The sequence below is a fragment of the Myxine glutinosa genome, chromosome 5 (assembly GCF_964187855.1).
Source record: "Myxine glutinosa chromosome 5, kmMyxGlut1.1, whole genome shotgun sequence".
NCBI lineage: Eukaryota > Metazoa > Chordata > Myxini > Myxiniformes > Myxinidae > Myxine > Myxine glutinosa.
Window position 1 is genome coordinate 136,680,993 of NC_136265.1, and position 24,785 is coordinate 136,705,777.

General features: G+C 49.1%; 2 protein-coding genes across 2 annotated transcripts in view; both read left to right on the forward strand.

Moving 5' to 3' along the window:
- The window catches only part of LOC144892380 (uncharacterized), a 547,127-nt gene extending 528,645 nt beyond the window's left edge, over window positions 1–18,482 (forward strand). Inside the window, exon 2 of the mRNA XM_078778779.1 lies at window positions 17,144–18,482. Coding sequence (XP_078634905.1) covers window positions 17,144–17,192 — 49 coding nt within the window. The 3' untranslated portion in view covers window positions 17,193–18,482. The remainder of the gene's footprint in view (window positions 1–17,143) is intronic.
- A 194-nt stretch (window positions 18,483–18,676) lies between these two features.
- LOC144892381 (uncharacterized) lies at window positions 18,677–19,994 on the forward strand. The gene is made up of 2 exons (XM_078778780.1): window positions 18,677–18,862; window positions 19,001–19,994. The coding sequence occupies exons 1-2, from the start codon at window positions 18,707–18,709 to the stop codon at window positions 19,847–19,849; spliced, it is 1,005 nt and encodes a 334-aa protein (XP_078634906.1). The 5' UTR covers window positions 18,677–18,706; the 3' UTR covers window positions 19,850–19,994.
- The last annotated feature ends 4,791 nt before the right edge of the window (window positions 19,995–24,785 follow it).

Below are 24,785 nucleotides of genomic sequence, written 5' to 3' on the forward strand. Positions count from 1 at the left end.
AGTAGTGAGTTTAGGACCTCCCAATACCTCCCCACAACCTCATCTCCGCATCCTCCCATCATCTCATGGAACTACAACAACAACAACAACTACAACCACAGCGGGGGCGGCGCGGCGGCGGTGCGGGGAGTGGGCGTCCTCACTCCGGCTTGGTTAGCCGCCATTGCCCATGTGCTCGACGGGGTTACCAAATAGGGGCTCCCTGTCAGCTCCTCGTCAAGGGCGGAGCCCGGTAACCCCCGCACCCAATGGAAGCGGCAGACCGATTCCATCTGGGGCGGAGCTAACGAGCCGAGGGCGTGTCACTCCCCGCTGGATATACGCAGCCACTTACCGGAGGTGACGTCAGATGCTCCTCAGCCACGAAGGAGAAACAGACGCCACCTCCAGCGCGACGATACCTCCCCGCATATCTGGACCGGACCGTGTGGATCCTGTCCCTGAGCCAAGGTGCACCTTGAGCCATCGATTCTGCCCTTCCTTGCCATCCATCCCTGTGTGAGTCAGTCTTGTCCCGTTTATCTGTGGTCTGTCGGGGCTAATATAAGACCGTGTTTAAGTGCCCACCTTCCTATGCTGTACCTCTTGTCCTTGTAATCTAAACGTTCTGCATACAAATATTATAACCTCCTCCGGAGGTCTTGAGAACTGTACCCCTGGTGTCGTGTCATTTAAACCCAGCCGTTGTGTCCTTTCCTTCATTGATTTAGCATAGCACGACTTAGTCAACGTTCGAGTGGAATCGGGTAAACTGTGCAGACGCGGTCATACCAAACCGCTCGGTAAACTAACATCCAAAACCGCGTCTGTAACAATATATATATTGTTACAGACGCGGTTTTGGATGTTAGTTTACCGAGCCGTTTGGTATGACCGCGTCTGCACAGTTTACCCGATTCCACTCAAACGTTGGCCAAATCGCGCTATGCTAAATCAATTGAGGAAAGGACACAACGGCTGGGTTAAAATGACACGACACCAGGGGTACAGTTCTCAAGACCTCCGGAGGAGGTTATAATATTTGTATGCAGAACGTTTAGATTACAAGGACAAGAGGTACAGCATAGGAAGGTGGGCACTTAAACACGGTCTTATATTAGCTCCGACAGACCACAGATAAACGGGACAAGACTGACTCACACAGGGATTGATGGCAAGGAAGGGCAGGTAGTCGATGGATAGCACAAGGTGCACCTTGGCTCAGGGACAGGATAAAGCGCGGTCCAAAAGATGCAGGGAGGTCTCTCAGCGCTCAGAGGTGGCGACTTCTCTCTCCAAGCTGGGGGCGCATCTCACGTCACCTCCGGTAAGTGGCTGCGTATATCCAGCAGGGAGTGACACGCCCTCGGCTCGTTAGCTCCGCCCCAGATGGAATCGGCCCGCCGCTTCTTATTGGGTGCTGGGGGTTACCGGGCTCCGCCCTTGACGAGGAGCTGACAGTCAGCCCCTTCGTGGTAACCCCGTCGGAGCACATGGGCAATGGCGGCTAACCAAGCCGGAGTGAGGACGCCCACTCCCCGCACCGCGGCCGCGCCGCCGCCTGCTGTTGTTGTAGTTGTTGTTGTAGTTCCATGAGATGATGGGAGGATGCGGAGATGAGGTTGTGGGGAGGTATTGGGAGGTCCTAAACTCACTACTGGTGCCATACAATCACATTCTGGTGCAACGAAGAGTCAGAATTAATGGAAACGAGTCCTTAACTGACATAGACTAAGAATAACTAGCAAGATGTCCTATAGTTGTCTACGTGAGATGCGGTGAACCTGGGCACGACATTTAATGGGGGAAAAAGGGGAAGGTCGGTTCTACAGAGTGTTGTTTACAGACAATGGGACTAGGGAATGGGGGATTGGGGATAGTTGGGGAGTATTGGGGAAATAGGGGAATATTTACAAGCGGATATGGATGGAGGCCAAATCCCATATCCGCAACATTGCACCCTTCTCTACCTCGGGGCGTCCCGACCCGATAAATTTTTACCTACTTTAGTGTGGCACTCAGATGTAGTTCCCTCTACTATTAACTCTACCCTGAGTGCGACAGTTTTACAGATGTTCACAATTGAGTAAATATGTCCCCCTGCGACGTTGCACCCTTCTCCTCACAGAAACAAACCCACAGGATAACCGAATCGCGGAAAGAATTCTCAAACTAAACATACAGCCGGTAGGGAGCATTATTTACATAAGACTACACTGATATTTACACTACGATCCAGGACCTGTTTTTGGAGGAACACATGCAGATGTTATGCATAGAGAGAGAGCACGCATGCCAGCATCGATACACCAACCCACGAGTGCTCTGTGGCCTTACGGCCTTTAATAATGTGCAGAGCACCCCTTCCAAGCACCAAAAGCACCACCCCATCATGTACAGTCAGCACCATCCGGTGCACCAATAAAGCGTTCGTAAATCACCGGTGGTGTCGCAGCCGGCCGATGTTCTTCCGCTGGTCTTGCCTTCATGTGGTGCACTTGGCCTTCTTGCTTCTTTAAAAAAAATAAAGAAAGGCGCCAACCGCGTCCATTTCTAAATTGTGGCCGTCAGGGGGCCAACTATAAGTGGTTCACCTCTATGGCATAGGTGCCACGTTGACCCAGAGGTCCATCCACGGGTGGTGCTTGCCCGCAAGAGAACTGCGGTCCATGGTGGGCGGCCACAAAAATTGCGGTCCATATGGTGTATCGATCCCGGCAGCAAGCAGCGAAAGTGCAGACCCACCACTGCGGAGCCAGCACCTCTCTCTCCTCTCTCTCTGCCCCAAAGCCAGATCCTCGGAGGTGGGAGACAAAAGAAGAAGACAAGTGAGTAAGGTGGTAAGGGCGCAAAAGTGCACGCAACATTAGGTAATGCACACTAGGGGCACATGGGAACCAGGTGAGACAGGTACGTTCCTACTGTACGCCCCCCCCCCCCCACCAGGTAACCTACATGGCCCCTCCCTTACCCCTTACTGTATCCACAAAACACAACACTACCCATAAACATCTACTTTACAAATCAACAAACGTCCCTACTGTCTTCCCCGTTCCTCCCATAAACCAAATTCGTCTTCTCTCCCTCCTAACCAATCAAATTTGCCATTTTCAACTCTCATCAAAATTTGCCATCTCCAACTCAACATCATAATTTGCCATCACCAATTCATCATCAGTCCCTCCTAGGGAGGGAGAGATGGAATCACCCCAATGTCTCATCCACGTCGTGATGCGTCTCACAAATCCAACAGCAATTCTCCTTTCCTGCACACAGAACAAAGAAAACACAGGTGTGGAGTCATCATCACCACAGGTAAGTGGCTGCGTATGGTGCGACAGGTTCATCAATCCTAACTATTTCCTAAATGACTTTAACAACTTTACATTACCCGGGGTCTTTCTCCTGCCAAACCATTGGCCCTCTTACACTATGGGTTCTAAAAACCAATTCCCATTGACCAAACTGTGGTGCTTTTCAATTTGGGGTCTCACTCCCCCGATTCATCTCCCGGTGCCCTCGCACAATTTCTGGGCCGCGACGTGTAGCTCTCCTAGCCGGTCTACCCACCTGCACACCTCCACCACTGCAGTTGCCTCCGAGCTTACCTGCTCCTTACCCTAACCTAACTACCTGGGGAAGGCCCTCTGGCGCTCTCCCCACTCGGTGCCCTCTCTGGCACTGGGCTACCCGGGTCCGTCCTCCGGATCCTCGGGCCCCACTGACACTAACGGCTCCCAGAGCCCACCTGCGGCCTCACCTGGCCGACATCCTCACAGTGGTGGAGTGCCCAACCAACTACACACACTAACAGGCTACACGCCCAGCCATTTCCACAACACTAATGCACCCATCCACAATACCATTCTGCAACCGCACCACAAATGCCAATATCCAACCACAATTTACCTGTACCCTCTACCTAACACTTACACTACCCGCCCCGGGTACTCGTGAAAGGGGTCCACTCTTCCCCCATCCACACCTTCGCACCATGCACACCACTCCGTTCCACTTACTCCATGTACTCCACACACCTGTACTTGCACACCTGTGCTCTCACACCTGGTGCCACCTGCACCCTTCTCTCCCCACGCACATTCGCGCTGATCCACAACACTCACTACTCATACACTGCTCCACACACCTGTCCAGTTGCACACCTGTGCAATCACACCTGTTCAATTCTCAACCACACGGCATCATCTCATCTAACTACTCCCCTCTGAAACTTGCGCTTCCCAGTCGCCCCTTTAAACTATTGCGCTCCCTCGTCATTATAATCCACACTAATCTACCTGCGTCCCCACTACAGGTATCATTGTCACTAACTAACCTTAACGTTACCTAATGTCAATCTCTTCTAGATCCCTACAATATAACCTAACCCACCCGGGCTAGTTTTCACTGCCATACACCCCATAATCTATAGCTCCTTTGCCCCACATGGGAAGGGTGGCAGGGATGCCACCCTTACCCACCGGGCCCATCGCTCACTACCAATTTTGCACATCAAATTTCAACAAATCAAAAATTTGCCAATCACTACTCATCATCTGCCAATCACTACTGCCAATCCTTTGCCAATCATCAAATTTTGTTTTTCTAATTTCGCGGCCAAAACACTATCCTCGTCACACAGTCTACTTACTAATGCCTCTCGGTGCGCCAATTCACTTCTAAAGCTCGGCTTCGTAAAGCCAAGCCATGAATGCGGGTTGTTCTGTGCCAGCGGCTGGATACGTCCCGCATTCGGGGCAGGGACGGGGGCTTACCCGGGTCGAGATCCCACGCACCACCTCGGCGCGGAGCCATCCAATTGCCCGATCTCGACCTGCCGGCACGTCTCAACAAAAAGTGGTCGCCATGACGACCCTCCCTATTGGGCTGCCAGCTCCGCCTAGTGGAGCACGGACGCGGCCGTTCAAAGCGAGGCCCGGCACGCACCGAGGGCCCGATTCGGCTATAAGTCGACCTAACCTCTAACCCGGTTATCGTCGATGCCTCACCTGGATGCTTACAAGCATACGCTACCCCTTTCGTGCTCATACATCCAGCTGTTCCCATGCTCCTCGTACCTTTCCTTACACACCCAGGTACACTCATTCCACTTACCGACTTGGTCACACACCTGACCACCGAACACCTTGGCACACATTCGTCGCTCGCACACCTCACCAACACACCTCTTCGCGCCCCCTCCTCGGTCACCTCCTCTGTGACAATCACAGGTGTGCCCTCACTCGCACACCCAACCACGTGCCTCACTACCAATTCCAGCGTGCATTCCCACTCACGCTCTACCATTCCAGGTGTGCATCCTTCCATTCCAGGTGTACATCCTCGCTCACCTGTCACAACCAACTCACGCTCCTTGTCACTCTCACTACTCTCACCTCCACTCTTGACAGCGCACTCACCCTTACTCTCGACAGCGCACTCTTTCCTCATGCACCTGTCCGTTACACACCTTTCTCGCGCACACTCTTGCGCACACTCTCCCGTCACACCCTCTGTAACACTTACCACACCGCGCTTCCGTGTGCTCCCTCGCACACGCGCTACGACCGACTCACTCTCGCCAGCACCCTCACTCCTTGGCACGCACTTTTTCCTCACACACCCCAGAGTCGGACTTTCTCACACACCTCCTTTTTCGCACACCAGACCTGTCGCACACTTCACCAGCGGCCTCTCACGAACACGCGGGTCCATCTCGACCCCCAAGCTTCTTAAATCACCTGGCGCATCATACGCACGACCATATTGGTCACCACTTACACCGGGTCCTCTTCCTCTTCGCTTCTCCTCCATCACCTGCGAATCCCTCATCCGGTTAATGAGCACATCATCACGATCCGAACACAGACTTTGGACCAAATCTTTTATCTCCTCTTTTATCTCTTTCTTATCCCCTCTCCGTCGCTTCTTAATTTCGCTCACCCCTTCTTCCACTTCTTCTAATTTCTGCTTCACCTCTTTTATTTCCCGGTACGTCTCCTCAATCTCGTCCTCCAAGGCTACCTTGACCGTTTCCATGTGCGTCCTCACCTGCCGGTCCTTCGTCTCCATTACCTCTGTCACCTCGTCCAACCTCGTTGTCAGTCCCTCACGTACCATCTGACATTGCCTCTTTGTCGCTATCAAGTCGTTTTTTATGTCATTTTGTGTCGCTTTTAACCCTCCTATTACCGCTGTGTTCTTCTTTACCTGGTCCGTTAGTTCTTTTTGTCCCTCTGTCAGTTGTTCTACTTCCTGCGTCAGGTCCTCTATGCCCCCTTGTAACTTTACAGTCCCCTTTCTCACCTCCTTCTCCATGTGATCCTTACAGTGCCTCACCTCCTCGCGCACTCCTCCGACCTCCTCACTCACACCTCTTCTGATCTCCTCTCCCATCACTTGCATCTCCTGCCCAGATGCCACCCTCATCTGCTCCATTTCCTCCCTGTGAGCATCCAGTTTGGTTTCTACCCCCATTCTGACCCCCTCTATCTGCTGCCCCATTTGTTTAACTTCCCTTTCCGCTTGGTCCCTCATGTCCCTCAATTTGCCTTCCATCCTGTTTTCTAACCCCTCTAAACCCTTTTGCATCCCTTCCATTTGATTCTCTTGAGCGGCCATTCTGTTTTCTACCCCCATTAACCCATTCTTTACCTCTTTTATCCCATTGTCTAACGCCTCACCGGTACCCCTCGCTTCGTCCCTCATTACCCCCATTTGGCCCTCCAATCGCTCACTATCAGCCCTCATTCCGTCCCTCATTACCCCCATACTGTTTTTCAAACCTCCAATTTGGTCTATAAGGGCCCTCATTTGCAGGAGGAAAAGGTTCGAATCCACCAGCGGCGCTACCACGGTCGCGGGCGCGGTCGCCGTGGCCATGTGCGAGGCGCCATTTTGTGCGTCTGCTACCCTCACTGCTTCGCTCTCCTCGTGTCCCTCATTTTGGTCCTGGATCGACCCTGCCTCACTCTCCTCTACCGGAACCCAGCCGTCTTGGTCTGCCATAGCGCGACTTTCAAAATTCGAGTTTTTTTTTTTTTTTTTGTAAAACACAATCAAATTTCGCCGTTATAATTTCGAGCGCGTGAAACGCGCTCCGGATCGAATCCCACTTCCCGACACCAAATGTTACTCTAATAGTACAATTGGTGTTCCAAAATTTGGGCCTAACAAATTTAGTCCCAGGTCCGAATCCAACTCCTCGACACCAAATGTTACAGACGCGGTTTTGGATGTTAGTTTACCGAGCGGTTTGGTATGACCGCGTCTGCACAGTTTACCCGATTCCACTCGAACGTTGGCCAAATCGCGCTATGCTAAATCAATTGAGGAAAGGACACAACGGCTGGGTTAAAATGACATGACAGCAGGGGTACAGTTCTCAAGACATCCGGAGGAGGTTATAATATTTGTATGCAGAACGTTTAGATTACAAGGACAAGAGGTACAGCACAGGAATGTGGGCACTTAAACACGGTCTTATATTAGCCCTGACAGACCACAGATAAACGGGACAAGACTGACTCACACAGGGATTGATGGCAAGGAAGGGCAGGTAGTCGATGGATAGCACAAGGTGCACCTTGGCTCAGGGACAGGATAAAGCGCGGTCCAAAAGATGCAGGGAGGTCTCTCAGCGCCCGGAGGTGGCGACTTCTCTCTCCAAGCTGGGGGCGCATCTCACGTCACCTACGGTAAGTGGCTGCGTATATCCAGCGGGGAGTGACACGCCCTCGGCTCGTTAGCTCCGCCCCAGATGGAATCGGCCCGCCGCTTCTTATTGGGTGCTGGGGGTTACCGCGCTCCGCCCTTGACGAGGAGCTGACAGTCAGCCCCTTCGTGGTAACCCCGTCGGAGCACATGGGCAATGGCGGCTAACCAAGCCGTAGTGAGGACGCCCACTCCCCGCACCGCGGCCGCGCCGCCGCCTGCTGTTGTTGTAGTTCCATGAGATGATGGGAGGATGCGGAGATGAGGTTGTGGGGAGGTATTGGGAGGTCCTAAACTCACTACTGGTGCCATACAATCACATTCTGGTGCAACGAAGAGTCAGAATTAATGGAAACGAGTCCTTAACTGACATAGACTAAGAATAACTAGCAAGATGTCCTATAGTTGTCTACGTGAGATGCGGTGAACCTGGGCACGACATTTAATGGGGGAAAAAGGGGAAGGTCGGTTCTACAGAGTGTTGTTTACAGACAATGGGACTAGGGAATGGGGGATTGGGGATAGTTGGGGAGTATTGGGGAAATAGGGGAATATTTACAAGCGGATATGGATGGAGGCCAAATCCCATATCCGCAACAATATATATATACTGTATATATATATATATATATATATATATATATATATATATATATATATATATATATATATATATATATATATATATATATACTGTATATATATATATATATATATATATATATATATATATATATATATATATATATCTATATATATATTGTTACGGACACGACTTATTAGGATGTTATTATGGGCCGAGCGGAATGGCCGCCATGTTCGCACAGTTTACCCGATTACACTCGAACGTTGGCCAAATCGCGCTATGCTAAATCAATTAAGGAAAGGACACAACGGCTGGGTTAAATGACACGACACTAGGGGTACAGTTCTCAAGACCTCCGGAGGAGGATATAATATGGGATATGCGGAACGTTTAGATTACACGGACAAGAGGTACAGCACAGAAAGGTAGGCACTTAAACACGGTCTTATCTTAGCCCCGACAGACCACAGATAAACGGGACAAGACTGACTCACACAGGGATTGATGGCAAGGAAGGGCAGAATCGATGGCTCAAGGTGCACCTTGGCTCAGGGGCAGGATCGACCCGGTCCGGTCCAGAGATGCGGGAGGTATCTCTCAGCGCTAGGAGGTGACGTTCTTTCTCCAAGCTGGGGGCGCATCTCACGTCACCTCCGGTAAGTGGCTGCGTATATCCAGCGGGGAGTGACACGCCCTCGGCTCGTTAGCTCCGCCCCAGATGGAATCGGTCCGCCGCTTCTTATTGGGTGCGGGGGGGTTACCGGGCTCCGCCCTTGACGAGGAGCTGACAGTCAGCCCCTTCGTGGTAACCCCGTCGGAGCACATGCTCAATGGCGGCTAACCAAGCCGGAGTGAGGACGCACACTCCCCCCGCGCCACGGCCGCGCCGCCGCCTGCTGTTGTTGTTGGTGTTGTTGTTTCATGAGATGATGGGAGGATGCGGAGATGAGATTGTGGGGAGGTATTGGGAGGTCCTAAACTTACTACTGGTGCCATACAATCACATTCTGGTGCAACGAAGAGTCAGAATTAATGGAAACGAGTCCTTAACTGACATAGACTAAGAATAACTAGCAAGATGTCCTATAGTTGTCTACGTGAGATGCGGTGAACCTGGGCACGACATTTAATGGGGGAAAAAGGGGAAGGTCGGGGCTACAGAGTGTTGTTTACAGACAATGGGACTAGGGAATGGGGGATTGGGGATAGTTGGGGAGTATTGGGGAAATAGGGGAATATTTACAAGCGGATATGGATGGAGGCCAAATCCCATATCCGCAACATTGCACCCTTCTCTACCTCGGGGCGTCCCGACCCGATAAATTTTTACCTACTTTAGTGTGGCACTCAGATGTAGTTCCCTCTACTATTAACTCAACCCTGAGTGCGACAGTTTTACAGATGTTCACAAATGAGTAAATATGTCCCCCTGCGACGTTGCACCCTTCTCCTCACAGAAACACACCCACAGGATAACCGAATCGCGGAAAGAATTCTCAAACTAAACATACAGCCGGTAGGGAGCATTATTTACACAAGACTACACTGATATTTACACTACGATCCAGGACCTGTTTTTGGAGGAACACATGCAGATGTTATGCATAGAGAGAGCACGCATGCCAGCATCGATACACCAACCCACGAGTGCTCTGTGGCCTTACGGCCTTTAATAATGTGCAGAGCACCCCTTCCAAGCACCAAAAGCACCACCCCATCATGTACAGTCAGCACCATCCGGTGCACCAATAAAGTGTTCAACAATCACCGGTCGTGTCGCAGCCGGCCGATGTTCTGCCGCTGGTCTTGCCTTCCTGTGGTGTACTTGGCCTTCTGGCTTCTTTAAAAATTAAGAAAGGTGCCAACCGCGTCCATTTCTGTATTGTGGCCGTCAGGGGGCCAACTAAAAGTGGTTCACCTGTATGGCATAGGTGCCACGTTGACCCATAGGTCCATCCACGGGTGGTGCTTGGCCGCAAAAGCACTGCGGTCCATTGTGGGTGGCCACCAAAATTGCGGTCCATATGGTGTATCGATCCAGGCAGCAAGCAGCGAAAGTGCAGGCCCACAACTGCGGAGCCAGCAACTCTCTCTCCTCTCTCTCTGCCCCAAAGCCAGATCCTCGGAGGTGGGAGACAAAAGAAGAAGACAAGTGAGTAAGGTGGTAAGGGCGCAAAAGTGCACGCAATATAAGGTAATGCACACTGGGGGCACATGGGAACCAGGTGAGACAGGTACGTTCCTACCGTACGCCCCCCCCCCCCACCAGGTAACCTACATTGCCCCTCCCTTACCCCTTACTGTATCCACAAAACACAACACTACCCATAAACATCTACTTTACAAATCAACAAACGTCCCTACTGTCTTCCCCGTTCCTCCCATAAACCAAATTCGTCTTCTCTCCCTCCTAACCAATCAAATTTGCCATTTCCAACTCTCATCACAATTTGCCATCTCCAACTCAACATCAAAATTTGCCATCACCAATTCATCATCAGTCCCTCCTAAGGAGGGAGAGACGGAATCACCCCAATGTCTCATCCACGTCGTGATGCGTCTCACCAATCCACACAGCAATTCTCATTTCCTGCACACAGAACAAAGAAAACACAGGTGTGGAGTCATCATCATCACCTCAGGTAAGTGGCTGCATATGGTGCGACAGGTTCATCAATCCTAACTATTTCCTAAATGACTTTAACAACTTTACATTACCCGGGGTCTTTCTCCTGCCAAACCATTGGCCCTCTTACACTATGGGTTCTAAAAACCAATTCCCATTGACCAAACTGTGGTGCTTTTCAATTTGGGGTCTCACTCCCCCGATTCATCTCCCGGTGCCCTCGCACAATTTCTGGGCCGCGACGTGTAGCTCTCCCAGCAGGTCTACCCACCTGCACACCTCCACCACTGCAGTTGCCTCCGAGCTTACCTGCTCCTTACCCTAACCTAACTACCTGGGGAAGGCCCTCTGGTGCTCTCCCCACTCGGTGCCCTCTCTGGCACTGGGCTACCCGGGTCCGTCCTCCGGATCCTCGGGCCCCACTGACACTAACGGCTCCCAGAGCCCACCTGCGGCCTCACCTGGCCGACATCCTCACAGTGGTGGAGTGCCCAACCAACTACACACACTAACAGGCTACACGCCCAGCCATTTCCACAACACTAATGCACCCATCCACAACACCATTCTGCAACCGCATCACAAATGCCAATATCCAATCACAATTTACCTATACCCTCTACCTAACACTTACACTACCCGCCCCGGGTATCCGTGATGGGGGTCCACTCTTCCCCCATTCACACCTTCGCACCATCCACTCCACTCCACAATTTCCACCATTCTCACTCCATGTATTCCACACACCTGCACTTGCACACCTGTGCTCTCACACCTGGTGCCACCTGCACCCTTCTCTCCCCAAGCGCATTCGTGCTGATCCACAACACTCACTACTCACACACTGCTCCACACACCTGTCCAGTTGCACACCTGTGCAATCACACCTGTTCAATTCTCAACCACACGGCATCATCTCATCTAACTACTCCCCTCTGAAACTTGCGCTTCCCATTCGCCCCTTTAAACTATTGCGCTCCCTCGTCATTATAATCCACACTAATCCACCTGCGTCCCCACTTCAGGTATCAGTCACTAACTAATCTTAACGTTACCTAATGTCATCTTCGCTAGATCCCTAACAATATCCTAACCCACCCGGGCTAGTTTTCACTGCCATACACCCCATAAACTATTGCGCATTTGCCCCACATCATGGGAAGGGTGGCAGGGATGCCACCCTTACCCACCGGGCCCATCGCTCACTACCAATTTTGCACATCAAATTTCAACAAATCAAAAATTTGCCAATCACTACCCATCATCTGCCAATCATTACTGCCACTCCTTTGCCAATCATCAAATTTTGTTTTTCTCTAATTTTGGGGCCAAAACACTATCCTCATCACACAGTCTACTCACTAATGCCTCTCGGTGCGCCAATTCCTGTCCAAAGCCCGGCTTCGTAAAGCCGAGCAATGAATGCGGGTTGTTTGGTGCCAGCGGCTGGATACGTCCCGCATTCGGTGCAGGGACGGGGGCTTACCCGGGCCGAGATCCCACGCACCACCTCGGCGTGGAGCCATCCAATGTCCCGATCTCGACCTGCCGGCACGTCTCAATAAGAAGTGGTCGCCATGACGACCCTTCCTATCGGGCTGCCCGCTCCGCCTAGTGGAGAACGGACGCGGCCGTTCAAAGCGAGGCCCGGCACGCACCGAGGGCCCGATTCGGCTATAAGTCGTTCTAACCTCTAACCCGGTTACCGTCGATGCCTCACCTGGATGCTTATACACATACGCTACCCCTTTCTTGCTCATACATGCCGTTCCCATGTGCCTCGTACCTTTCCTTACACACCCAGGTACTCTCATTCCACTCACAGACTTGGTCACACACCTGACCACCGAACACCTTGGCACACATTCGTCGCTCGCACCCCTCACCAACACACCTCTTCGCGCCCCCTCCTCGGTCACCTCCTCTGTGACAATCACAGGTGTGCTCTCACTCGCACACCCAACCACGTGCCTCACTGCCAATTCCAGCGTGCATTCCCACACACGCTCTACCATTCCAGGTGTGCATCCTTCCATTCCAGGTGTACATCCTCGCTCACCTGTCACAACCAACTCACGCTCCTTGTCACTCTCACTACTCTCACCTCCATTCTTGACAGCGCACTCACCCTTACTCTCAACAGCGCACTCTTTCCTCATGCACCTGTCCGTCACACACCTTTCTCGCGCACACTCTTGCGCACACTCTCCCGTCACACCCTCTGTAACACTCACCACAGGCGTGCATTCTTCCTTACCTTTGACAGCGCACTCTTTCCCAATGCACCTGTCCGTCACACACCTTTCTCGCGCACACTCTTGCGCACACTCTCCTGTCACACCCTCTGTAACACTTACCACACCGCGCTTCCATGTGCTCCCTCGCACACGCGCTACGACCGACTCACTCTCGACAGCACCCTCTCTCCTTGGCACGCACTTTTTCCTCACACACCCCAGAGTCGGACTTTCTCGCACACCTCCTTTTTCGCACACCAGACCTGTCGCACACTTCACCAACGGCCGCTCACGAACACCCGGGTCCATCTCGACCCCCAAGCTCATTAAATCACCTGGCGCATCATACGCACGACCATATTGGTCACCACTTACACCGGGTCCTCTTCCTCTTCGCTTCTCCTCCATCACCTGCGAATCCCTCATCCGGTTAATGAGCACATCATCACGATCCAAACACAGACTTTGGACCAATTCTTTTATCTCCTCTTTTATCTCTTTCTTATCCCCTCTCCGTCGCTTCTTAATTTCGCTCACCCCTTCTTCCACTTCTTCTAATTTCTGCTTCACCTCTTTTATTTCCCGGTACGTCTCCTCAAGCTCGTCCTCTAAGGCTACCTTGACCGTTTCCATGTGCGTCCTCACCTGCCGGTCCTTCGTCTCCATTACCTCTGTCACCTCGTCCAACCTCGTTGTCAGTCCCTCACGTACCATCTGACATTCCCTCTTCGTCGCTATCAAGTCGCCTTTTAGTTCTTTCTGTGTCGCTTTTAACCCTCCTAATACCGCAGTGTTCCTTTGAACCTGCTCCGTTAGTCCTTTTTGTCCCACTGTCAGTTGTTCTACTCCCAGCGTCAACTCCTCTATACCCCCTTGCAATTTTACAGTCCCCTTTCTCACCTCCTTCTCCATGTGCTCCTTACAGTGCCTCACCTCCTCGCGCACTCCTCCGACCTCCTCACTCACACCTCTTCTGATCTCCTCTCCCATCACTTGCATCTCCTGCCCAGATGCCACCCTCATCTGCTCCATTTCCTCCCTGTGAGCATCCAGTTTGGTTTCTACCCCCATTCTGACCCCCTCTATCTGCTGCCCCATTTGTTTAACTTCCCTTTCCGCTTGGTCCCTCATGTCCCTCAATTTGCCTTCCATACTGTTTTCTAACCCCTCTAACCCATTTTTCACTCCCTCTATCTGATTCTCCTGGGCAGCCATTCTATTTTCTATCCCCGTTAACCCCTCCTGTATTTCCCCTAATCTATTGTCTAATTTCCCAAATTTCTTGTCTAATCCCTTAAAATTATTGTCTAACCCCTCACCGGTACCCCTCGCTTCGTCCCTCATTACCCCCATTTGGCCCTCCAATCGCTCACTATCAGCCCTCATTCCCACAATTTGGTTTCCCAACCGCTCACCCTGAGCCTCTATACTGTTTTTCAAACCTCCAATTTGGTCTCCCATTTGTTCCATAAGGGCCCTCATTTGCAGGAGGAAAAGGTTCGAATCCACCAGCGGCGCTACCACGGTCGCGGGCGCGGTCGCCGTGGCCATGTGCGAGGCGCCATTTTGTGCGTCTGCTACCCTCACTGCTTCGCTCTCCTCATCTCCCTCAATTTGGTCCTGGATCGACCCTGCCTCACTCTCCTCTACCGGAACCCAGCCGTCTTGATCTGCCATAGCGCGACTTCCAAAATTCGGGTTTTTATATTTTTTTTTTGTAAAACACAATCAAATTTCGCTGTTATAATTTCGAGCGCGTGAAACGCGCTCCGGGACCTATCCCACTTCCCGACACCAATTGTTACTCTAATAGTACAATTGGTGTTCCAAAATTTGGACTAAATGAATTTAGTCCCAGGTCCGAATCCAACTCCTGACAACCAATTGTTACGGACACGACTTATTAGGATGTTATTATGGGCCGAGCGGAATGGCCGCCGTGTTCGCACAGTTTACCCGATTACACTCGAACGTTGGCCAAATCGCGCTATGCTAAATCAATTAAGGAAAGGACACAACGGCTGGGTTAAATGACACGACACCAGGGGTACAGTTCTCAAGACCTCCGGAGGAGGATATAATATGGGATATGCGGAACGTTTAGATTACACGGACAAGAGGTACAGCACAGAAAGGTAGGCACTTAAACACGGTCTTATCTTAGCCCCGACAGACCACAGATAAACGGGACAAGACTGACTCACACAGGGATTGATGGCAAGGAAGGGCAGAATCGATGGCTCAAGGTGCACCTTGGCTCAGGGGCAGGATCGACCCGGTCCGGTCCAGAGATGCGGGAGGTATCTCTCAGCGCTAGGAGGTGACGTTCTTTCTCCAAGCTGGGGGCGCATCTCACGTCACGTCCGGTAAGTGGCTGCGTATATCCAGCGGGGAGTGACACGCCCTCGGCTCGTTAGCTCCGCCCCAGATGGAATCGGTCCGCCGCTTCTTATTGGGTGCGGGGGGGTTACCGGGCTCCGCCCTTGACGAGGAGCTGACAGTCAGCCCCTGCGTGGTAACCCCGTCGGAGCACATGCTCAATGGCGGCTAACCAAGCCGGAGTGAGGACGCACACTCCCCGCGCCGTGGCCGCGCCGCCGCCTGCTGTTGTTGTTGGTGTTGTTGTTTCATGAGATGATGGGAGGATGCAGAGATGAGATTGTGGGGAGGTATTGGGAGGTCCTATAGTCTAGTAGGAAGACTAGGTCCCCCTGCACCCCCCGGAGATATACTTCTAATCAGTGTTTCTAGATTGGACAAAATGTGTAGAAAATGACTAGCTATGGCCCCAAGCTGAAAAAATGTCCCACATACCATTTTTATGCAAATTACTGCTGCCATTATCAAAAAAACGATTTTTGACATATCTCAGCCAATATTGCAGATAATTGAAAAATGAAGGTGTCTAGACCCATGTTTTGAAGGGCATAGATCATGATAGAACTATTCATAACATGATTACATGTGTCTATGGTATACTAGTATGCATATTAATGCTGTAATTACAAAATAATCAGTTTTACAAATGATAAGGATACGTTAATACTGCAGATAACTTAACATGGTACATAAGGGGTCTAAACCCAGGTATTTTCAAGGTTAAATGTCAACAAGATGCTCCTGAGTCTTGCATAGGGGCGGGACATTGGCAGTAACATTGGTACCACTCAACTTTTCTTCCCACCATTGACTTTGTATTGCGAGAGATTTTCACTTGCTTATTTAAAGGTTTCTCACCCAGCCCACGTAAAATCTACCAACTCCTGCTGTTAACTCCCAAACATATTTTTTTATGTTATCCAATCACAGTGCAGAAATGACAGACTAGAGATCCAAATTAGTGCTGCTATAGCTGCCATTTTACATTTCCATCCATGTAACATGCGCGCTCGCGCGCTCGTATCAATTGGTAATGTCGCGCGCTCGTATCAATTGGTAACGTTGATGTTATTGAATACCTCAGTTGAAAGTTCAGTCTTCCATTCCATCTGTGTGTTGTTCTTGGTATTCATCCTCCAATCTAGCCAGGTAAGATGCTAACTATAATGTTACTCACACTCTTGACTTCAGTTTCTGCATGAAATCATAAACAGGCAGAATAACAGCTGAGCCAGCTAGCACCATGTTAGCTGTTAAAGCTAGCCTCATCTATGTACAGTATGTTCCTAATGTCGGTGTAACTTAAACTTTTGTTAATGCCAAACATGAGACATATCTGTTGACTTCTGTATATGAATTGAACCAGAAAGAGGCACGACAGCTGAGCTAGCTACAGTAACTTAGCACAATGTTTCATTGGCCTAGATAGCTAACGTTAGTGTGGAAGAATTTAGATGTTTTAGCTATTAGCACTTTTGATGCCACTAAACATGGTTTAGTCAGCTAAAAAGTACCCTAGTGTAGAACATGACTCAGAACCTCTGTTACCTCACTGAAAACTCAGAGCCTCCTTTCACAGGCACTTTTAACATCATTCGTGATTTCTTATTTGTCATTTAACAGTGATGGTAGACATCGACAGCAAGCATGCCCAAAAGAAAACGGAGTGTAGAACCTGCAGCCCAAAGCTCTCCTCCTACATGCATCCTTCATGTACCATCCATGTCTGATCATGGGGATTTCACGCCCCTCCGTAAAATTAAAGGATCTGCTTCAGAAAAACTGCAACTGCTTCAAAAGATCCGGGATAGACGTCTCAACCAACCGCATGACTCCCCATGTCGTATGCAATCAGTATGTGATCAGATCCCGGCAACTCTTCCTGATGACCTAGAAAGAGTAGGATATCACAGCAAGTGTTATAAGCACTTTGTCCGCCACTTTCATCGTCTGGGAGATGATACAGAACCAGGGCCATCAACCTCATCATGGCATCACTCTCCTCGTAAACCAGGAGGTTCTGCTGAACCCATCTTCCCGCCAGAGTGTATATTTTGTGAGAAAGTTGAGACCAAAGATGCTCATCGCAATACTGAGAGGCCTACAACCTTCCCATCCTTTAAAAACAAAGAAAATGCATGGGAGCAAATCGAAACACGGGCTGAGAAAATGGGTCTCTATCGACTCCATCGAAAGGTGAAAAACAAAGACCTCTTTGCATGTGAGGCCAAACACCATCCGTCATGTTTTAAAGCTTTCCGCACAGCATTCTACAACTATGAGCGTGCGATTCACAGAGCCGAAGCACCAAAGGAGCAGGCTTGCATGTCAGCCGCCCATGAAAAGGCATTCAACTCAGTACTGGAACACATTCAAACCCAGGTCATCCAGCAGAATAAAGTTCTACAGCTTTCTTCCTTGCGCTTGCTCTATGTCGAGGAACTGAAACTGAATGGATATGAGAACTCAAATTATCGGTCAGAGAAACTACTGAAACGCCTACAGAATGACCCAATCAAGGAGCATATCCACTTCACGAAGGTTGATCATGACAAATGTGATGTCATTTCTTTCTGGCTTGTGCACAGCTCAAACATAACAGTTTCCAATGCTCTCGCACGAGCATTCACACTCGGAAGCACAAACAAGAACCAAAATGTTGCCCTCCAACTTCGCCAGGGTATTCTACAGGCTTTCAGAGAGTGTAAAGACCAACCATGGCCACCAACAGCTGAAGACATGGAGCTCAATCCTGAAGACATCCTACCTCCAGACCTTGTCCGCTTTCTCAGCGTGCTAATGACTGGCAAGGAGGGCATCGAGACAGAAAAGGTGAAGCGTCTGGTCTTCTCCATTGGACAAGATCTGTGCCGTGCAGTGTCAGATGGAAAATGGAAGTTACCAAAGCACATTCTCCTCTGTGTGACTGTAAGGCACCTGTTCCGAAGCAAACAGCTCACCACAATACTACACAGGCTTGGACACTCTGAGAGCTACGATTTCGCCTTGGAGTTGGAAACTGCTCTCGCCAAGGTCCTGGATGAAGTCTCAACTTATCGTACACCACAAATTGTGACAGGAGAGGGCAACCTTGTATTCCACTGTGAGTGCTGAGGGCTGAGGCGGGGCAGCTCAGAGAAGATCATTCTGGCTGGACCAGCAACCAGGAAGCCATATGACTTCAAAATGTTCCTTGCAAATGACGACAACAAAAAGCAGATGTGCCAGCTTCTTCTGAAAGTGTGGAGTGGACAAGAGGCAGCTACCAGGCTGGAGAGAACAGAGATGGCTGTGCTGATCGTGGAGGGGAAGGCCCACCAACTTGCCTCAACGAATGGCAAGGTAAAATTGAAAGCCCTTCGTGAATGGCGATTCAATTTGTAATTTTTCCTGAAAAAAAGGTGATTACCTGTGATGTTTGTCTAGATCTGAAACTGGCAGTGACTGGTGATTGAAATGCGGTGCCTTTTTGTGTTTCAGGTCGAGGTACGTGAACTCCCCACGATCTACAGCAACCAGGAAGAGACTGATACCAGGGTGGTTCTGTACCTCCATCATGCTGCTACCATCGGATACAAGAACGCTGTAGTCAGAACACCGGACACAGACATCCTCCTGATCCTGCTCCACCATGCCCACAACATCAAGCTGACGGTGTACCTGGATACAGGGTCAGGGAAGCATCGCCAACTTGTCAACGTCTCTGAGCTGGCAGAATCCCTGGGAGAGGACTACTGTGCCACTCTCCTGGGGTACTATGTGTTCAGCGGAGAAGACTGCACCAGTGCCTTCAAAGGGAAGGGAAAAGTCGGGCCCTTGAAAAAGCTGGAGAAGAATCCCAGGTTTCACAGGGCATTCGGTGAACTGGGTGACAACTGGGATGCCAACCCTGAGGTGGAGAGGCAGTTAGAAAAATTCACCTGTGTGATGTACGGCCAGAGTCGCGAGTCATCAGTGGACATTGTCCGTGCCAAGCTGCTACGAAAAATGGTGGGAGAGGACAAGACCCTCACATCCAAGTCCAAGGTTGATCTGGCTCGCCTTCCTCCATGCCAGTCTGCCCTGAAGCCGCACATCCAGCGTGTGAACCACCGCGTAGCATTGTACAAAAGAGCCGATCAACCTATCATCGAAAAGCCAAAACCTTATGAGGAGCAAGGATGGATAAGGACTGATGAAGGACTGTTGAAACCAATGTGGTCCAGTGGTCCCATCCTACCAACCTCACTGGTGGATCTTCTGAACACAGGAGAGCACGAAGAGGAGGAGGAAGAGGAAGGAGAAGAAGAGTTTGACTCTGACGATTTCGATGAAAATGATGATGACTGACTCAGTGTAGAATCACTAATGCTAATGATGTTTATCTAAAACAAGCAAGAGAAGAGTGGTCACATTGAGTGCTAGGACTATTTTGACAGTTGTAATATTTAGAAAAATAAAACTTTGTGTTAACGTCTGTGTAGACGGACCTTAATATGAGTCTATTATTTCGTAAAACTGTGATTATTTTGTAAATAAAGCACTAATTAGCATACTAGTATACCATAGACACATGTAATCATGTTATGAATAGTTCTATCATGATCTATGCCCTTCAAAACATGGGTCTAGACACCTTCATTTTTCAATTATCTGCAATATTGGCTGAGATATGTCAAAAATCGTTTTTTTGATAATGGCAGCAGTAATTTGCATAAAAATGGTATGTGGGACATTTTTTCAGCTTGGGGCCATAGCTAGTCATTTTCTACACATTTTGTCCAATCTAGAAACACTGATTAGAAGTATATCTCCGGGGGGTGCAGGGGGACCTAGTCTTCCTACTAGACTACTAAACTTACTACTGGTGCCATACAATCACATTCTGGTGCAACGAAGAGTCAGAATTAATGGAAACGAGTCCTTAACTGACATAGACTAAGAATAACTAGCAAGATGTCCTATAGTTGTCTACGTGAGATGCGGTGAACCTGGGCACGACATTTAATGGGGGAAAAAGGGGAAGGTCGGGGCTACAGAGTGTTGTTTACAGACAATGGGACTAGGGAATGGGGGATTGGGGATAGTTGGGGAGTATTGGGGAAATAGGGGAATATTTACAAGCGGATATGGATGGAGGCCAAATCCCATATCCGCAACAATATATATATATATATATATATATATATATATATATATATATATATATATATATATATATCTATATATATATATATATATATATATATATATATATATATATATATATATATATATAAATATATATATATATATATGTATGTATATATATTATATGTATATATGACTATATGTATATATATATATATATATGTATATGTATATATATATATATACAGTGTATATATATATATATATATATATATATATATATATATATATATATATATATATATATATATATATATATATATATATATATATATATATATATATAGAGCAAACGTATATGGTTATATATGTTTATATGCGACCAAATCGTCTGCTTCATCAAATAAAATTAACACCCAAAAGAGCCTGAAGACCCAAAAGCCCCAGAAGACCCAAAAAACCCTGAAGACCCAAAAGCCCCTGAAGACCCAAAAGACCCTGAAGATCCAAAAGCCCCTGAAGACCCAAACCACCCTAAAGACCCCAAATACCCAAAACACCCCAAAGACCCAAAAACACCCTTAAAGGCCCTGAGGATCCAAAAGACTCAAATGGTCCCGAAGACCCAAAAGACCATGAAGACCAAAAAAACCCAAAGACCCAAAAACACCCCAAAGACCCAAAAGCCCCTGAAGACCCAAAATACCCTGAATACCCTAAAGACCTTAAAAACCCCAAAGACCCAAAAACACCCCAAATACCCTTAAAGGCCCTGAGGATCCAAAATACCCAAAAGACCCAAAACACCCTGAAGACCAAAAAAATCCCGAAGACCCAAAACAGCCAGAAGACCTAAAAGCCACTAAAAACCCAAAATACCCTGAAGACCCCATAGACCCCGAAGACCTAAAATACCCTTAAAGGCCCTGAGGATCCATAAGACCCCAAAGACCCAAAAGCCCCCGAACACCCAAAATATTCTTAAAGACTCAGAGGACTCAAAAGACCCTTAAAACCCAAAAGCCGCTGAAGATCCAAAAGACCCTGAATATCCCAAAGACAGCAAAGACTCCGAAGACCCGAAAGACCCAAAACACCCCAAGGACCCAAAATACCGTTAAAGGCCCTGAGGATCCAAAAGGCCCTGAGGATCCAAAAGACTCTGAAGACCCAAATGCCCCAAATACCCAAAAGCCCCAAAAGACTCAGAGGACCCAAAAGACCCTTAAGACCCAAAGGCCGCTGAAGATCCAAAAGACCCTGAATATCCCAAAGACAGCAAAGATCACAAAGACCCCAAATACCCAAAACACCCCAAAGACCCAAAACACCCCAAAGACCCCAAATACCCTTAAAGGCCCAGAGGATCCAAAAGACCCCAAAGCCCCAAATGGCCCCAAAGACCCAAAAGACCCTAAGTACCCAAAAGACCCAAAACACCCCGAATACCCAAAACACCCCAAATACCCCAAACACTCCTAAGAACCAAAACACCCTGAAGACCCAAAAGACCCCGAAGACTCAAAAAGACCTTGAAGACACAAAACAACCTGAAGACCCCAAAGACCCTTTAGACCCAAAAGACCCTTAAATACCTTGAAGAGCCAAAATACCCCAAATACACTTAAAGACCCAGAGGAACCAAAAGACCCTTCAGACTTTTCTGAAGGTCTTTTCGAAGCTGCTCCATTCGCTCACACTCTCGAAGCTAAGTGAGCTATCACAATCGTGTTTTTGTCGAGACTGTATCTATCTTTCGGTGTGTGTACCTAGAGCGTATCTTTTGGAAAATTTTCGGTGCTAATTTTTCGTACATGTATACACAATCGTCGGTTAATGGTATCGAGTATTCTGCGGCCTAGTACTCGTAGGCTTAGACTACCGTACCGTCTCCGACCTTGTGGTTTTGTTTTTCTCTCAGCGATTCGTCGAATGCACTGAAATTATTTTCGTTCTCTGTTTCGTACCAGTCGTTCACCCCGTACCTCCTTGTTTAATATCTGTACTCACAAAAAAAACAAAAAAAAAAACCCCAAAAAAAACATTTCCTTCCCAGGTCTTATTCGTTTATTTGTTGTTCTTTTTGTTCGTTCGTTCTTCGTTCGCGATCACGCGGTTAGAAATGTATAATCTCTCCCCTGAACAACTATTTTCTCTCATATATTATAACACCCTTTTCTTCTTTTCCTACAAAAGGATGCTTTCGTCTTGCTCACCAAATCTATTCATTCCAAAAAATATATATTATACCATCTCTTACAGTTCCTCCTTTCTACATTCCCTAAACTATCCAGAACTCCACCCCTCCTCCAGTGTCCTCAAACGTATTTTTGACTCGAAGGTCTCAAACTCATTTTGCAAAAAATGTTCGTTTCCCATGAATCGTACACTTTTCAAAATCCAATCTCACCCCTCCCCTCCAAATCCTCCCCATCACCCATCCCTTTCAAATCTCCCCCCTTTCCCCTTCCCTCCCCTCCCTCCTAAACTCCCCCCACACCCCTCCCCTCCGAGACTCTCCCTCGCTCCTCCCCTCCTAGACTCCCCTCTCACCCCTCCTCCTCAAAGCATCCTCCCTGCTTCTTCCCCCTTCCAACTTTCACCTTCATCTCCCCAAACCTTCTGCCTCGCTCTTCCCCCTCCTCAAATAACACCTCACTGTGCCTCACCCAATCTCCATCAAACCTTTTGTCCGCCCCATTCTTCCCTTTCTCCAAGCTATTCTGAAATCTCTGAAATCTCTGACACACCTTCAACAGCTCTCCCTACCTCTTCCTCCTCTTCCACATCTTACCCTACCCCTCCCCCCCCCCCCCCTGTTCTGGACCCGATGCTCCCCCTTCCTCTTCATTAACGGTATGGACCTCAAACATCCGGGGCCTTCGCTCAAACTTGACTGACCTCTCCATACAGGTTGCTTCTGACAAACCAGATGTGATCTGCTTAACAGAAACTTTCCTCCTTCATGATGTCTCTGATGCCTTGGTATCTCTCCCAGGTTACTCCCTCCTCCGGTATGATAGACCTGAGCCTCGTCCTGGAGGTGGGGTTGCTATCTTTATAAAAAACTCTCTTCCTCACTCGCCCTCCACTGCCCTCTCTCCACCTCACCCCCAGGAATACCTTTGGCTACGGCTTCCCCTTCGCTCCCACCTTTTGTTCATATGTGTGTTGTACCGTCCACCAAACAGCGATGACTCCATCTACATCTCACTGTCTGATAATATGGACCAACTTCTATCTACCCATCCCAACTCTCTCTTCCTCATATGTGGTGATTTCAATTGTCACCATGCCAGTTGGCTGGGTGTGGGTACATCTCTCACCAGCCATGGCTCTTCAGCAAAGGACTTCTGCGACTCACTGGGACTGACACAATCTGTCAATTTCCCGACCCGGATCTCAGTCAACGGAGCATCTTCTCTTCTGGATTTGGTTATGACAAACTTCCCTGAAAATGTCTGCTGCTCTTCTTCTGCTCCAATCGGCTCATCTGATCATGTGCTTGTCAAAGTGGACATCTCTCTGACCATTCTCAGCGTCGACGAGTCTGGCATTTCACTCAGGCCAACTGGCACGGTCTTCAAGCAGCCATCAATCATCTGGACTGGTCTCCCATCTCTACCGCCTCTGACATCAACTCATGCTGGGAATTCTTTCAAAGTAAATTGCTCTCTCTCATGCACAGATTTATACCATCTCGTCTTCAGTTGTCATACCCTTCCTCCCGTCCATGGTACACGGAATCTTGTGGTGAGGCTGTTGCCCTGAAACAACTTGCTTTCGTCTCCTGGAAAGCAAATCCAACGGAAGGAAATCTCATTTCCTTTCACAAAGCCCGAAACAAGTGTGTGTCCACCCTCAGGAGAGCCAGGAAACAATATCTCACCATTCTCAAGACCGAACTCTCTTATCTGTCTCCCTCTTCCAAATCCTGGTGGCGTCTGGTCAAATCTGTTTCTGGTGTTTGTTCCCCCTCCATCCCCTCCCTCACCTCAAACGGCTTAACGGCTGACTCCGCACGTGAAAAAGCTGAATGCCTCAACTCTGTGTTTGCCTCTAAATCTTGTCCCAAACCCATCCCTCTCTGTGCCCACCGTACCCAGTCGTACCCAGCTGCTCTTGGACTCTGTGTCCTTTCCTCCTGACAAGGTGG